The sequence below is a fragment of the Salmo salar genome, chromosome ssa22 (genome assembly GCF_905237065.1).
Source record: "Salmo salar chromosome ssa22, Ssal_v3.1, whole genome shotgun sequence".
Classification (NCBI taxonomy): domain Eukaryota; kingdom Metazoa; phylum Chordata; class Actinopteri; order Salmoniformes; family Salmonidae; genus Salmo; species Salmo salar.
Window position 1 is genome coordinate 36,084,059 of NC_059463.1, and position 17,112 is coordinate 36,101,170.

At 44.6% G+C, this 17,112-nt stretch overlaps 1 protein-coding gene across 2 annotated transcripts; it reads right to left on the minus strand.

The window, feature by feature from the left end:
• Window positions 1-63: 63 nt before the first annotated feature.
• Window positions 64-10,903, minus strand: si:dkey-81j8.6 (serine/threonine-protein kinase 10). Of its 2 annotated transcripts, none has more exons than XM_014167363.2 (17): window positions 10,538-10,903; window positions 9,615-9,779; window positions 9,228-9,276; window positions 8,836-8,985; window positions 8,513-8,585; window positions 8,178-8,372; window positions 7,801-7,969; window positions 4,913-6,973; window positions 4,469-4,599; window positions 4,137-4,260; window positions 3,022-3,201; window positions 2,773-2,902; window positions 2,432-2,556; window positions 2,102-2,287; window positions 1,804-1,929; window positions 1,511-1,624; window positions 64-538 (listed from the first exon to the last, which is right to left on the minus strand). In XM_014167363.2, the coding sequence occupies exons 1-17, from the start codon at window positions 10,685-10,687 to the stop codon at window positions 413-415; spliced, it is 4,254 nt and encodes a 1,417-aa protein (XP_014022838.1). In that variant the 5' UTR covers window positions 10,688-10,903; the 3' UTR covers window positions 64-412. The 2 variants fall into 2 exon arrangements, with proteins under 2 accessions (XP_014022838.1, XP_014022839.1); XM_014167364.2 differs by lacking the exon at window positions 10,538-10,903 and adding an exon at window positions 9,938-10,392.
• Between the last annotated feature and the right edge of the window lie 6,209 nt (window positions 10,904-17,112).

A 17,112-nucleotide genomic window follows, 5' to 3' on the forward strand; every position in this document is an offset into this window, starting at 1 on the left:
TCAGCCACCAGGGGGACGTGTGCTCACAATCACAAGATACACAGCAATAGATGATGACCAACATTTTTTATGGATTTGTAATTTATTGCAAACATTAGGTTAAAAATAATAGAAGGGAAATGTCTGCCCCACAACAGTGTTTGAAAGAACACATACTAAAGTAGCTTGCTACACATCCTTCATTGAAATATGTACAAACATGTCCTCTATTCTCTTGCAAGAGAGGCATATACAATATTTGACAAAAATATATATATTGTCATTAATTCCTCTTATTCTCACTCCTCTGTAGAATGTAAAATAGATAGTATGTTGTTTATATACACGTATGTGAGTTCCCTGTGAGAGTGTGTGTCTGATTTAAAACGCAGTTTGATTTTTCAGGATTGTTTTCTCTTTTGGTCGTGGTCAGTTAAGAGAAGTTGAGGCTTGAGAAGAATCGTGTGCGTCGAGGTGCAAACCTGGACTCAGGCTCACTCCCCCGTCTCTTCGATCCCTCCTTCTCTCTCCTCCGGCGAGCCAGGTCTTCCTCCAACACCTGCACACAGACAGAAACATATTCAAACACAGACAGATGGAAGAACGACGGATGGACAGACAGACACATAGACACACAGATAGATACGCAGACACACACACTATAGCAGACTATGCCTGCACACTCAGGCATAAACAGGTTCAAACACAGACGGACAAACAGACTATATACCCTCATTGAACCTTTCAGGTCATCGAGGTCAAGTCAACAAGTGCAAAGGAACATGTTTTGAGATTCAAAGTGTAGCCCTGATGTCCCTTCAAACAACAAGCTGTTAGAAGTGCATGCATGTCTAATGGATATGACAACATTTCTCCTTGGAGCCATACCTGACCTTAATGAACCTTTTCAGATCTCCAAGGACAACAAGTGCGACGGGAGCATGTTTTCAGATTTAAAATACTGCCCTGTTGCCCCCCGAGTGGCACAGCGGTCTAAGGCACGGCTGCGACCGGCAGACCTATGAGGCGATGCACAATTGGCCCAGCGTTGTCAGGGTTATGGGAGGGTTTGGCCGGCTGTGATGTCCTATCGCGCTCTAGAGACTCCTTGTGGCGGCCGGGCGCATGCACGCTGGCTTTGGTTTCCAGCTGTACGGTGTTTCCTCCGGCACATTGGTGCAGCTGGCTTGCGAGCACTGTGTCAAGAAGCAGCGCGGCTTGGCGGGTCATGTTTCAGAGGACGCATGGCTCTCGACCTTCGCCTCTCCCGAGTCCGTATGGGAGTTGCAGCGATATGACAATTGGATATCACGAAAATGAGGAGAAAAATGGGTGAAAAGTATAACAATAAAATAGAAAATAAATAAATACTGCCCTGTTGCCTCTCATTGTTAATCTGTTACCATGGTGTGCATGGCTAATGGATATGGCATTGAACAATATCCACTCACTGTCTCCTTTCTCCATACTTGCTTTGGCATTCAACACACTATTCCCACAACAACCTCTCTTCTTTCTCTGTCTCCCATACCTCTTTCCTGCAGGCCAGCTTGTCTTTCCACTCGTTCAGCTCCAGAGTGTGTTCATCCTCCAGTCTCCGAATCTTCTTCTTCTCCATGTCAACTAACAGCTGCAGTTTCTCATTCTGAAACACACACACGAGCACACACGCATAAATGTTTTGTATTTTCTTTATATAATCAATTATGCTTATTTGATTAAATTAATACATTCTATTATAGAGTATACCAGTTTATAGTAGATATAATATGAATATCTACAACCCAGTGAGCTTGCTAGCACATGGTGTGTAGTGTAGTGTACCTGCAGCTCCTGGAGTTCAGTCATATTGTCGTCACACTGCTCCTGCACCTCCCTCAGCTGGCCCTCCTGGACCTGCTGCAAACTCTGCCTCTCCGCTCGCTGCCTGCCCTCCTCCTCCGATATAAACTGACATACGGAGAGAGAGAAAGAAATAGAAATTGTGAGAGAGGGAGAGAAAAAGAGACAGAGACGGGGGCAAAGAGGATTGCCAAACAAACAATTACTAGTGGCCAATTGAGCACAGCAAAGAATGTTAACTATTTGGGAACTGAGAAGCCATACAAGTCCCTGTACTGACCAGTGTGAGGCGTTGCCTGTGCTCTTGCCCACTCAGGCCCAGTGTCTTCAACTCTTGCTTGAAGTGGGCCAGCCTGGCCTTGGCCTCGGTGCGCTGGGCTCGTTGGAGCTGGGTCCTCTCCTGGGCCTGTTGGTCCCTCTGCTCATCCAGCAATGCCCGATGGAACTGGGACGCCCTGTCTGTATCCTGGGAAAGGACAGGGGAGAGGTGATCATTGTCATGGTGTCATGGTGTGTGTGTGTGCGTGCGTGCGTGCATGTGTCTTTGTGTGTGCATTTAAGTATGCAAGTTTGGGGGGTTAGGGTTCTTATTGAGAGCATTCCAACTCACTTTGCTGTGCCTCTTGGTGAGCTGTTGTCTTTGCAGTGAATACTGCTCCTTCACCTGCTGCTTGAAGAGGTGGTACTTCTCTTGCAGATGACGTTGCTCCATCTCCCAAATGACTGATTCCCGGGCTGCAGGCAAGGAGCACATATATGTGAATGAATCAAATATTTTTATAGGCACAAACACAGTCAATGTCACCGTTGTGGTCAATGTCTAATTTCCTGTCGGTCTGTGATTTGTGCCTAACCATTGTCATAAAGCAGCCCATAATCATAACCAATTTGTGAGTGCGTAGAGGCATGCGTACGTGAGTGTGTGCTGATCGTGTGCGTGCATGTGTGTACCTCTCTTAAGCTGCTGGGTCTTGACAGTGATGTCCCACTCCATAGAGGCCACCTTCCTCTTGTGTTCTTGGACTCCTTTCTGGAGCGTCTCATTGAGCTCCTGCTGCTGCTTCTGCAGGTAACGCGCCTCCTGGGATGAACACAAGAGGAAACAAGATATACCAAGGGCTCTCTGTGTGTATGTTGGTGTGTATGTGTGTGTGTGCGTGCGTGCGTGCGTGTTGTGTGTTTGCGTGCGAATCGGTGTACTTCTCTGGGTTGAGCCTTCAGTACAGCAGCCTTGCGGTTCAGCTCTCGCTCCTGCTGGCTCTTGAGTCTGCGTGCGTCCTCTCTGAGCCTGGCTGTGTGCTCTGTCTCCATGTGGCTGCTCTGCTGAACATACTGCTTTTCTACCCGCTCCAGCTCACCGTCGTAATACTGCTTCTTGCTCTGCACAATGCACACAAAACACACCACATTTGCTTGAGTTTGTAAGAAGGGGGAAAAGATTGCCACAAATCTCATGCAATCACTCAATATTGAAAATTAGTTGTTCAGGCCGTTAAATTCAAATCCCATACCTTAAAACCTGAAAAAAAATTGTTTTTGGAAGTCACAATGGTATAATAACAGAATGTAGATTATATGAATTAAATTATATTTTCGTGTCATATCGCCAGTTGGCAATTAATCCCTTATGGGATTAATTGACACATACACAAACATTACAATAATTCACTGTGATAATTCAGTGAATCCTCACTATTAGTATCTGCAATTTGGCAGTACGCTCAGAACCTTATTTAGAGAAAGGGATATCTCAGTTTCAAGGTCTCAGTTTAGAGAGAAGAAGACTCGTGAGGTATTGGTCTGTCACGTGCATGACCGAGTATTGGTGGTTACATGAATGAAGAAAACATTAATTCTGTTCTTTGCAGTGCGAATTGTATAAATAGTGAAAAAAAAGAATACATAATAGTAAATAATGTTATCCAAAGAATAACTATATCCCTAGAGCAGTAAACACATACATACATACATACATACATACATACATACATACATACATACATACATACATACATACATACATACATACATACATACATACATACATACATACATACATACATACATACATACATACATATAAATAAATACAGAAAAATGAAACAGAAGGCATTTGAACCCAGTCTGGCACAAAGAGAAGATTCAAGTGGGAGACAGGCCTACACACAATTTACAGTATATACATACAGTACTTTGCCATTTTCTATATAGAAGCTAAATATTATATTACAATTAAATTATAGGTAGCCCTTTTTCTTTTATTCCAGGCTTTATCTAAATATTCCGCAAACAGGACTCTGGATCCCACTACTCACTGTCATCTCCTGGGCGATCTGTCGGAACATCATCTCTCTCTGTTGCTGCAGCCGCTGCTCCATCTGGGAGTACTCTCTCTGCTCCTCCCTCTGAAGGAGCTTTAATGCCTGCAGCTCCTGGCGCCTGCATAGTCAGGTACACACACCCACACGGACACACACGGACACACACACACACACACGGGAGATTGAACATACTAATGAAGTGAATGTATTGAATATGAATGTGTTCAAGTCTCCCATCCAAGACGTATTTGAAATTCTGAGTCTATCCTTAATCTAGTTATTTTTCCATTGGAGCCCAAGCCTTGTTCCCAGAGGGAAAAGTTTACCTGGCGGACCGCATGTGCCGCTCTTTCCCATCGGTCTCTTTCAGGACCTTTGACGTGGTGACGCTGACCTCTCGGCCGTCCACCATGAACTTCCGGGTCCTTTTGACCGTCTTCCTGTTATGGATCAACTCCTGGAATACAACAAAGAAAAGATTACAGTCACAAAGTGCCTCTGTTTAGTTGGTGTAATCTATCTAGGGAAGCACACAACACTTCTTATTACTTCTCTTAAAGGGAAATTACACTCTAAAATCTACTTTTGTCAGATGTTTTCAGACCTCAAATGTGGACAACTTTTGAGTTTTGAAAGCACCTGAGAAACTTTGATTTTGGTGTGGAATGTCTCTTTAACCTTAATAAATTGTACCCTTGTGTTTTATGTTCTGTATTATATTCACTTGGGGAACCAATGGGTGCCAGCCTGCCCTGATCACTATCACTCACCTCTACAGGTCTTGACATTGTTGAGACTGTCATTGTTGAGTTGTCTTTCTCTGTCATGTCAGCTTGGTCATCAGTGGCAGCCATCTTGGGTTGATTGTCTGTCACTTGGTGCCAGTTTCCATTTGATGCTGAGTTCAGGTGTACTGTGTCTGTAGCTGTTCCCTGAGATCTAGTTGAGCTCTGTTCGGTCAATATGTTTAATTTGGTCTGACCTGCCTCCTCCTCCTTACCTCCTTCCTCCAGCTTCTTCCCTCCTTCCTCTTTCCCTCCTTCCTCCCTCCCACTATTTGACTCCAAGGTCAAGTTTACCTTCGTCATAGGTTCTCCAGTTGGGGGGTCAGTCATCTTCTCTTCTCCCTTACTGTCTTCTTGTTTGTTTCTCTTTTCTTTCGGTTCCTGCTTTATGGTCATATTGGTTTCTTGTGCTTGGATAATCACTATGTTATCACTTTCTAATCCAAGGTCCTCCTCTTTACTCTGTTCATCTTTTCCCTCTGTTCTGTCCTCTGCTCTCTCTACATTTTCACATTCAGTCACTCTGATATCAAGGATTTTATCTTCTGTGTCTGCCCTCAAACTCTTCTCATTTTCACTGGTCTCAACTTCCATTGTTGATTCACTTCTTTGCTTCTCTGTTTCAGTCTGTATTTCTCCTGTTTGTTCTGATTGTACGGTCTCTTCAATATCACTCTTAGATTCTCCATCCTCCATTTCAGGACTTGCTTCATGTTCTTTTAAGTCCATTCCTTTGTCTGGAGTTTTCTCAATGTCTGGACAGTCGCTTGTCTCTCCCTCGCTTGTCTTTAACTCCACCTTGACCTCCTGTTCTTCTTCTACATATGTCTTGTCTTGTATTCCTTCTTCATTTATCTGCATCTCAACCCTTTCTTCTACCATACTCCCCTCGTGCTCTGCCTCTTCATCTCTCTTAGCATGTAGTTCATTCTCTTCTAAAATCTTCTCATCCTTGTCCTGCTCCTGCTCCTCCTCTCCCCTCTCCTTTTGTATTTCCTCCTTGGTCCCTTCCATCCTCTCGTCTTTGCTCTGTTTTGTCTCTTCCTCAGCCTTCCCACTGGTGGCCATCTTGAAGTGGTTATGAGTGGACAGATCCAGAAAGTCTAGCACTGAGTGCTGGGTTTCTCCTCTCTCTTTTGTGGATGGGTGGGGCATTTCCAAAGACAAGGCTATAACCAGTGGATTTAGTGTGTGCACTAACTGGCAAGGAGCTTCTTCTACCCTATGCTTAGTATCATTATTTGGTGCTGATTTGACGATACCAATTTCCTTAACTGAACATTGAGCCTCAGTAATTGGTTGTTTATTGTCAGAGTCAAGTGCATCACCAACAGAGTCATTGGTACTGTTTTGGTTCATATCAGTGTGGATGCCTACTATTTCCTGTTCAGAAGAAGAAACCACTTCCAGGTCAAGGTCTTGGGCCTCAAAGTCATTTGAAATTTCCTCCTTCTCTTTTTTCTGCCCCTCAACCTTTTCTTCTGCATCATCTCCTGTGTCATTTGTTTCAGTGATGGGTTGAGTGATCCCTCCCTCCAAGCTGCCCCTCCCAACATTCTCACACAGATCCTTCTCCGCATCCCCTGCATCTCTCTCTCCTGCTGGATGTGTCACTTCCTGCTCTTCTGATTGGCCAGTGGGACTGTCCTCCTTGTTCTGTTGGGTCTGATTGGCTGGACTTGAGGGGGTGTCTCCCCAGAGACCAGACTTGCAGCGCCGAGACCCAGTGGTCAGAAAGGAGAGAAAGGTCCCTGGCTCCCAGACCGACAGACGCCTGGCCAGCTTTCTGGCCCTGTCCGTGTTGGGAGTCTCCACCCTGGTCCCAGCGGTGCCCCCATCTTTCACTGGGGTGGAGGAAGAGACTGGGTCAGGGTTGGGTGGAGGTGGTGGTGGACTCATACCAGCCTGTATGATAGATGGGCCCTCCTGAGGTTTCTCTGGTACCTGCATTGTCTCTTCTTCCTGCCCCTTCTCAGACTGGGCAGTCCCTCCATCCGACCCCACAATCGTGTCCTCGTCTAGAGAGCCCCCATGGTCGATCAGGGACTGGTAGAGAAAATAATAGGATGTGTTACCATTTGTTCATTTAAGACAGACTTTAGGAGGCAATTTCAATTGAACCTATTTTCTGTCCTATCTACTTTAAGACAAATAAAAACACTCAAAGGACAAAATGTTGGAAAGTTGATCTATGAACTTCCACCTACAGTATACTGTATAGAATCAGAAATAGAGAAACTTTCCCAACACGTTTTAGATCGAAGCAGATCTCTATTAGAAAGGCATCACTCCCTCAAATCAAGTCTGCATCCCAAATGGCACTCTATGGAGAGCAATAGTAATGCCGCCTTTCTGTACTCCACCATGGCTCGTTGACCTATGCCTATGGGGAAATTAATGGGGGTTTTGGAGGGGTTATGGACAAACGCCGAAAATAAGGTCTGTGGTAAAAACAGGCATAGGAGATCTTATACGTTTTGTTCTATGAGATAATCTTCATCACTTTTTGTGAATTTTGAAGCATTTATGTAATCAAAACAAGCACATAAAGGCTTCATAATTCATAAAGGTCATGTTAACTAACTTGTATTATTACATAGAACAAAACGTATAAGATCTCCTAAGCCTGTGCAAACCTCAGACCTTATTTTCGGCATTTATCCCAAAACCCCATTCTTTCCCCATGAATTTTCCCCATAGGAATGGCCGAACGAACCAAAGGTAACTCATTTCTGTTTTTTAGGACTACAAGCTGGCGAGCTCTGTTCCCTATATAGTGCATTACTTTTGACCAAAGCCTATGGGCCCTGATCAAAAGTAATGAACTATATGGGGATTAAGGTGCCATTTGGGAAGAATCCCCCATCTCTTACCGCTGTCTCCTCCATCACCTCAGCCTTGGCCTCGGCGATGAGTTCCTTCAGGGCTCGACCGTCCCGTCCAGCGCAGGGGAAGGGGTGGGCCAGGAGCTGCTGGGCTCCCCACCGGGCCTCAGGGTTCTTCTGCAGCGCCCTCCGCAGGAAGTCCTGGAAGTGGGAGGACCTGAAAGTGGGAGCACAGTGCAGGGCCACAGGGATGGGTATAGGTTTCAGGTGATGCATCCCAAAATGCACCCTATTCCCTATGGGAAAATATGTGTTCCATGTGTTTGATACTATGAGCTGGCCCTCCCCATTTAAGGTGCCACCAGCCACCACTGATTCATAAAAATAGAGACATCTCCATGTATGACTGACTGTCCCTGACTCACCAGAGGCGTGGGTTGCTGAGGGTGGGTGGGGGGGATTTTGTGATTTTGAGCAGGACCCTCATAGGGTTGAGTGAGTGGTGAGGGGGCTCCATCTCTGCAGCCTCGATTAGCGTCACGCCCAGGGACCAGACGTCCGCCTTGGGGCCGTACGGGTTCTCCTTGGAGGTCTCACACTGGATCACCTCTGGAGCCATCCTGGGATAGACGGACGGGCAGACAGAGAGACAGACGGACAAATTTAGACATTGTGTTTGTTGAAAAAGAATGCACATGGGAATGTGGCTGCATGCTATTAACGTTTAAACATATACAAAAATGATAGGAGTAAGACAAACCAGTAAGGGGTTCCAATGAAAGTGGCTCTTTTCTGGAGGGTGTGTATGTTTTTGGCAGACACTCCGAAGTCGGCTGGGGATTGAAACAGGGCTTTGAGAGGACTCAATGAGAGGCACTGATACACTATAAGAGAGACACTAGGATAGACTTATAAACAACATTTAGACAGACACACAGTCAGGTAGACAGGTAAACGGATGGATGGATGGAAAATCCGAGAGAGAGAACGGAACAGAGACAGAGAGAAAAGATGGACAAAGAGAGAAAGAGAGAGAGAGATTATAATCCAGTAGTTGTAGGAGTGTGCTGTGCAGTTTTGTACCCAGTTTGACGTGTCCCTCCATGGTGAGGAGGATGTTGCCTGCCTTCAGGTCTCTATGGATGATGTGGTGCTGGTGGAGGTAGGACAAAGCCTGCAGGGTCTGACAGCATACCTCACTGATCTGCTGCTCAGACAGGCCCCGCTCCAGCTCTGGGGGGTTCACACACACACACACACACACACACACACACACACACACACACACACACACACACACACACACACACACACACACACACACACACACACACACACACACACACACACACACACACACACACCCACACACACACACACAAACACAATAACATATAAGGACAAGCAGTGGCTTCTCAGAGAAGGAAAAACGAAAGAAATGGAAACCAAGGAGTGCATGACGCTTTGGCTCCCACCTAACATGATGTCATCCAAGGCCCCCCCTGGGCAGAACTCAACCAGGATCTATGGGACAGAAAGAGATTGAATCTTCAACGATCAATCATTAAAAGCCTTAACTGTATATATATATATATATATATTTTGATATGGATAGTTTTTGATTTGGATAGTTTTTGTATTTAATTTTTATTTAACCTTTATTTAACTAGGCAAGTCAGTTAAGAACAAATTATTATTCACAATGACGGCCTAGGAACAGTGGGTTAACTGCCTTCTTCAGGGGCAGAATGACAGATTTCACAGATTTCACATAGTTCACTGAAACCCCTCCCAAAAGTCCTGACCCAGTGCATTAATAATGACACCTAGCAATGGAGTCAAACAGCTGAAAAAGACCTCACCCACAGCCAACCCTCAAAGAAGGTGGCGTCCAACAACCCAAGGATGTTGCTATGGCGGCAGGCTGCCAGGATGTCGATCTCGGTGATATAGTCATCAAGCTGCTCCTCGTTGCGTACCTCCATCACTTTAGCAGCAGCCAGGGCCCCAGTGATGTGGTTCTGGGCCTGAAAACAGACAGAGGAATACACTACGGTCTCTACGGTGCCATCTACATTATACTGGCTTTAGTCTATATATTATTTGTTATTCATCATCTTCTCGCAGGCTTTGCATCAAAACGCTTTGTATGAAAAAAGACAGTTAAAAATACCACAAACAATACCTTGAACTCATATACCAGTGAGAGAGATACACATGACATCACTCTAATCTAGGTGGCCCTAGTTCTTTGCATCTTGGATTCAATAATAATACAGTATTTTACATTTACAATTTACAAATGAAGAATAAAACCATCACATTAAAGTTGGAAGTCAGTCAGCTAAGTGCAACAACAGTCAAGGTGTTTCTGCAAAAACAGAAGAGCGGATGCGTGTGGGTTATACGTCAAGACAGGAAGTTATATTTCAGCCTGTATGGGTTGACAGGAAAACGACAAACCACAGTATGGCCTCATGACGCATGCTATACTCTGCCTACCATCGAGAAGATCCACAACACAGCTTTAAATCAAAAGCACTACAAAGTTTGGTAACACGGTTGGCTGCTCTTGTTTTGCACTGAGACATCATTTCACTCCATCATTGCCATATTGAATTAAATCCAGAGTTAGGAGCCATTACTCTCCATCCCATCAGAGATGATAGAATTTTCATCTTAAATGTAATATTTTTATGGATTTGGTTTGGTTTGGAGAGGAAAGGAGACAAGACCAGACCAGAAGTTAAAAGAAGTTGAGTATCGGGCCCCAGCCTGCTGGTACCTTGTAGACCTTCCCAAAAGCCCCGTCTCCCAGCTCCCCCTGGGTGTCCCAGGTCTCTCGCGGGTCCACGTCTCTCCGGAGGTTCTCATAATGCTTCACCCTCTTCTTCTCCGGGCCCAGACGAAAGATACGCATCAGAAGGGACGCCATGTCCCTCACCCCACCTTGCCCTGTCCTCCTTAGTCTACAAGGATCTCCTCAGTTTACAGCTCTACAGTGGACAGCAGCCCACAGAAACAAAGCCAACTCCACTCGTTTCTCATATACAACGTCTGCCCAAGATAGTAAGGACAGGCAGAACCAAGCATCAAGTTCCACTGTGGGTGGAGACCCAATGTGAAAGGTCTTTGACTCGCCTGCACACCTCTTTGTCTCTGAAACCTCTCAGAAGAGACGCAGGAAGTGACTGTGCAAACCACATCCTACACAGAAAAAAAGAGAAAAAGAAAAGCATGCAGGGAAAGAGATTTTGGGGGGTAGGCCTATGCCCTGTTTATCTTTTGTGCATCGAGAGATATATATCTGCCTCACTCAGAGAAATAAGTAGTACTGTTGTGCTTTGCACAGTCAAATATAACAAATAACTACATGTTTCATAATGAAATGTACCAATGATACATTTGTGACATCAATATTTAAAAACATTTATAAATAAATTACTCAACACAGTAATATGAGATCTTTATGTAAAACATTTACATTTGACATTTTAGTAATTGAGCAGATACTCTTATCCAGAGTGCATTCATCTCAAGATAGCTAGGTGAGACAACCACATACACTAAATGACCAAGAGTATGTGGACCCTTTCTGTATGGACCTAACTTTGTGCACGGGGGCATTGTCATGCTGAAACAGGAAAGGGCCTTCCCACAAAGTTGGAAGCACAAAATTGTCTAGAATGTCATTGTATGCTGTAGTGTTAATATTTCCCTTCACTAGAACTAAGGGGCCTAGCCCAAACCATGAAAAACAGCCCCAGACCATTATTCTTCCTCCATCAAACTTCACAGTTGGCACTATGCATTCGAGCAGGTAGCGTTCTCCTGGCATTCGCCAAACACAGACTCGCCTGTTGGACTGCCAGATGGTGAAGCGTGATTCATCACTCCAGAGAACGCGTTTCCACTGCTCCAGAGTTCAATGGCAGCAAGCTTTGGAAACCCATTTCATGAAGCTCCCGATGAACAGTACTTGTGCTGATGTTGCTTCCAGAGGCAGTTTGGAACTCAGTAGTTCACAATAACAGCACTTGCAGTTGACCGGGGCATCTCTAGCAGGGCAGACATTTTACGAAATGACTTGTTGGAAAGGTGGCATCCTATGACGGTGCCACGTTTAAAGTCAATGAGCTCTTCAGTAAGGCTACTCTACTGTCAATGTTTGTCTATGGAGATTGCATGGTTGTGTGGTCGATTGTATACACCTGTCAGCAATGGGTGTGTCTGAAATAGCCAAATCCACTAATTTGAAAGGGTGTTCACATACTTTTGTACATATAGTGTATCACCATAGCGCTTTGGCAGCGGCTAATTGGGGATCTCAATAAATACTAGTAACACGACAGTCAAAATATACAGGATACGAACATTCCATTCAAGCTAAACAATGGATATATAGCCTAATTTTCATACACATCTAAAATGTACAGTGAGGGAAAAAAGTATTTGATCCCCTGCTGATTTTGTACGTTTGCCCACTGACAAAGAAATGATCTGTAACGCCCTGGCCATAGAGAGTGGTTTTTCGTTCTTTATTTTGGTTAGACCAGGGTCTTACATTGGGTGGGCATTCTATGTTCTGTTTCTATGTGTTTGTGTTTCGTTTATTTTGGCCGTGTGACTTCCAATCAGGCACAGCTGTAGAGGGTTGTGGCTGATTGGGAGTCACACATAAGTAGTCTACGTTTCATTTGGGGGTTGTGGGTAATTGTTCTTGTCATTGTGTTTGCACCTGACAGGACTGTGTTGGCTGTCAGTTATTCTTGTTTGTTAAATTGTATAGTGTTCCGTTTGATTAAATATGACGAATACTAACTCCGCTGCGTTTTGGTCCACTTCTTCCGAAGACAGCCCTTACATGATCAGTCTATAATTTTAATGGTAGGTTTATTTGAACAGTGAGAGACAGATTAACAACAAAAAATACAGAAAAACGCATGTCAAAAATGTTATAATATGATTTGCATTTTAATGAAGGAAATAAGTATTTGACCCCTCTGCAAAACATGACTTATTACTTGGTGGCAAAACCCTTGTTGGCAATCACAGAGGTCAGACGTTTCTTGTAGTTGGCCACCAGGTTTGCACACATCTCAGGGGGGATTTTGTCCCACTCCTCTTTGCAGATCTTCTCCAAGTCATTAAGGTTTCGAGGCTAACGTTTGGCAACTCGAACCTTCAGCTCCCTCCACAGATTTTCTATGGGATTAAGGTCTGGAGACTGGCTAGGCCACTCCAGGACCTTAATGTGCTTCTTCTTGAGCCACTCCTTTGTTGCCTTGGCCATGTGTTTTGGGTCATTTTCATGCTGGAATACACATTTTCAATGCCCTGGCTGAGGGAAGGAGGTTCTCACCCAAGATTTGACGGTACATGGCCCAGTTCATCGTCCCTTTGATGCGGTGAAGTTGTCCTGTCCCCTTAGCAGAAAAACACCCCCAAAGCATAATGTTTCCACCTCCATGTTTGACGGTGGGGATGGTGTTCTTGGGGTCATAGGCAGCATTCCTCCTCCTCCAAACACGGCGAGTTGAGTTGATGCCAAAGAGCTCCATTTTGGTCTCATCTGACCACAACACTTTCACCCAGTTGTCCTCTGAATCATTCAGATGTTCATTGGCAAACTTCAGACGGGCATGTATATGTGCTTTCTTGAGCAGAGGGACCTTGCGGGCGCTGCAGGATTTCAGTCCTTCACGGCGTAGTGCTTTACCAATTGTTTTCTTGGTGACTATGGTCCCAGCTGCCTTGAGATCATTGACAAGATCCTCCCGTGTAGTTCTGGGCTGATTCCTCACCGTTCTCATGATCATTGCAACTCCACGAGGTGAGATCTTGCATGGAGCCCCAGGCCGAGGGAGATTAACAGTTCTTTTGTGTTTCTTCTGTTGTCACCTTCTCACCAAGCTGCTTGGCGATGGTCTTGTAGCCCATTCCAGCCTTGTGTAGGTCTACAATCTTGTCCCTGACATCCTTGGAGAGCTCTTTGGTCTTGGCCAAGGTGGAGAGTTTGGAATCTGATTGATTGATTGCTTTCAATTTATAACATCATCAGGATTTTTTTGTTGTTATTCTGTCTCTCACTGTTCAAATAAACCTACCATTAAAATTATAGACTGATCATTTCTTTGTCAGTGGGCAAACGTACAAAATCAGCAGGGTATCAAATACTTTTTTCCCTCACTGTATGAATAAAAAATCTGAGAACAGTAATATTTACACCCACATGAAGGTATCCATAAGCAATTATGTCTGATGAAAAAACAGAAAAGTGAAAAATTGGTGGATATAGCGTTTTGGAAATAAACTATTAATTTTTTAGAAACTGTAAATCAAACTCATCTATAAAAAAGGCAACAACTCCAATAACTGAATGGATTGGAAATATTGTAAGATTTGAGAGTTGCTTTGCTGAGATGGCCGAGGCGGTTGAGATTGAGCAGAAAGGCCCATGGTTTCTATACCAGTTATAAATACACATGAGGGTTTTATGTTTCTGTTGATAACCTTTACTCCCCCTGCTCACCGAGGTTTCAGTGCAGCACCTGTAGAACTGGGTCAAAAGTGCTCAGGCAAACCTAACTTGAATCCATATATTTTATTTGAAGTCTCCTACATGAGATTTTTAAATTAGATAAACCAGGTGCACCTATTGACCCTGATTAGAAGCTGGCTGTTGTGGAAATTGCTGGTTAAGTTGCAAAGGGAAGTTATATTACTGGAAACATTCTAAGTTTACCAGTGAACTACCAGAGATTTGTTGTTTTTTAGTGGCTTTTTGTGGTACTTTACTGGGGTATTATCTCTGGCCCTCTGCATGGTCTTATCACATGTAAAATATATACAATACATTTTTTTAATAAGAAAAATATTATCCTAAATATAAACCATCAACTTAGTGGATACCATTAGTGTTTAAGTGTGTTTCAGAATGAAATATCCTTTATATTTTCTTTACACACTTTTATTTTTACTATGTCAATATGTCTTGGACGAGTTGGACTGTCAGTAAATGCTAGGAGTGGTGGTAGGAGTCAGGCGCAGAGAGCAGAGGTAAGGAAATAATGTGTTTATTCCGTAAAACACAAAAACGGTCGACGCCAACACAACCGGCGTGAAATGCGAAGTGTCCAGAACAACAGGTACACAGCACGCACATAAAATAACACTAGTCGATCGCCAGCACATCCAATAACAAAAACACACTCTGACGCAAATAATCCCGCACAAACCTGGGCGGGCTACACAGGCTTAAATAACCATAAATCAAGAGAACCAAATGAGGAACAGGTGCAAACAATAAGACATACCAAACGAAAAGGAAAAAGGGATCAGCGGCGGCTAGTAGGCCGGCGACGACGACCGCCGAGCGCCGCCCGAGCAGGCAGGGGAGCCACTTTCTGTAGGATTCGTGACATGGACGAGTTGCAGAGTTCATTGAAAATAATGCCATTGTTGATTGGATGTTTTTTTCTTTAGTTTGGCAATTTTCTCTTGAACCATATGGTCTATCCACTAGAACTCATGGACAACATGGACACAGATATACACTGCTCAAAAAAATAAAGGGAACACTAAAATAACACATCCTAGATCTGAATGAATTAAATAATCTTATTAAATACTTTTTTCTTTACATAGTTGAATGTGCTGACAACAAAATCACACAAAAATAATCAATGGAAATCCAAATTATCAACCCAGGGAGGTCTGGATTTGGAGTCACACTCAAAATTAAACTGGAAAACCACACTACAGGCTGATCCAACTTTGATGTAATGTCCTTAAAACAAGTCAAAATGAGGCTCAGTAGTGTGTGTGGCCTCCACATGCCTGTATGACCTCCCTACAACGCCTGGGCATGCTCCTGATGAGGTGGCGGATGGTCTCCTGAGGGATCTCCTCCCAGACCTGGACTAAAGCATCCGCCAACTCCTGGACAGTCTGTGGTGCAACGTGGCGTTGGTGGATGGAGCGAGACATGATGTCCCAGATGTGCTCAATTGGATTCAGGTCTGGGGAACGGGCGGGCCAGTCCATAGCATCAATGCCTTCCTCTTGCAGGAACTGCTGACACACTCCAGCCACATGAGGTCTAGCATTATCTTGCATTAGGAGGAACCCAGGGCCAACCGCACCAGCATATGGTCTCACAGGGGGTCTGAGGATCTCATCTCGGTACCTAATGGCAGTCAAGGCTACCTCTGGCGAGCACATGGAGGGCTGTGCGGCCCCCCAAAGAAATGCCACCCCACACCATGACTGACCCACCGCCAAACCGGTCATGCTGGAGGATGTTGCAGGCAGCAGAACATTCTCCACGGCGTCTCCAGACTCTGTCACGTATGTCACATGTGCTCAGTGTGAACCTGCTTTCATCTGTGAAGAGCACAGGGCGCCAGTGGCGAATTTGCCAATCTTGGTGTTCTCTGGCAAATGCCAAACGTCCTGCACGGTGTTGGGCTGTAAGCACAACCCCCACCTGTGGACGTCGGGCCCTCATACCACCCTCATGGAGTCTGTTTCTGACCGTTTGAGCAGACACATGCACATTTGTGGCCTGCTGGAGGTCAGTTTGCAGGGCTCTGGCAGTGCTTCTCCTGCTCCTCCTTGCACAAAGGCGGAGGTAGCGGTCCTGCTGCTGGGTTGTTGCCCTCCTACGGCCTCCTCCACGTCTCCTGATGTACTGGCCTGTCTCCTGGTAGCGCCTCCATGCTCTGGACACTACGCTGACAGACACAGCAAAACTTCTTGCCACAGCTCGCATTGATGTGCCATCCTGGATGAGCTGCACTACCTGAGCCACTTGTGTGGGTTGTAGACTCCGTCTCATGCTACCACTAGAGTGAAAGCACCGCCAGCATTCAAAAGTGACCAAAACATCAGCCAGGAAGCATAGGAACTGAGAAGTGGTCTGTGGTCTTCACCTGCAGAACCACTCCTTTATTGGGGGTGTCTTGCTAATTGCCTATAATTTCCACCTGTTGTCTATTCCATTTGCGCAATGGCATGTGAAATTTATTGTCAATCAGTGTTGCTTCCTAAGTGGACAGTTTGATTTCACAGAAGTGTGATTGACTTGGAGTTACATTGTGTTGTTTAAGTGTTCCCTTTATTTTTTTGAGCAGTGTATATATTTTAATTATTATAATTTTTTTTACTCAAAACGTTGGTTTACCATTAAGTGTGTGTACATTACTGTATTTATACTTGGGTATATTGTGTTTTAACAGGATTTTTTTTTAAATAGCTGAAGGGAGTTATCACCTAGGCAATGTGATAAGAGATTATTTTGGGACCTGGGTCACGTTCATGCATATGCACGAAACAGAAGAAAACGGTCCAAAATGGAGT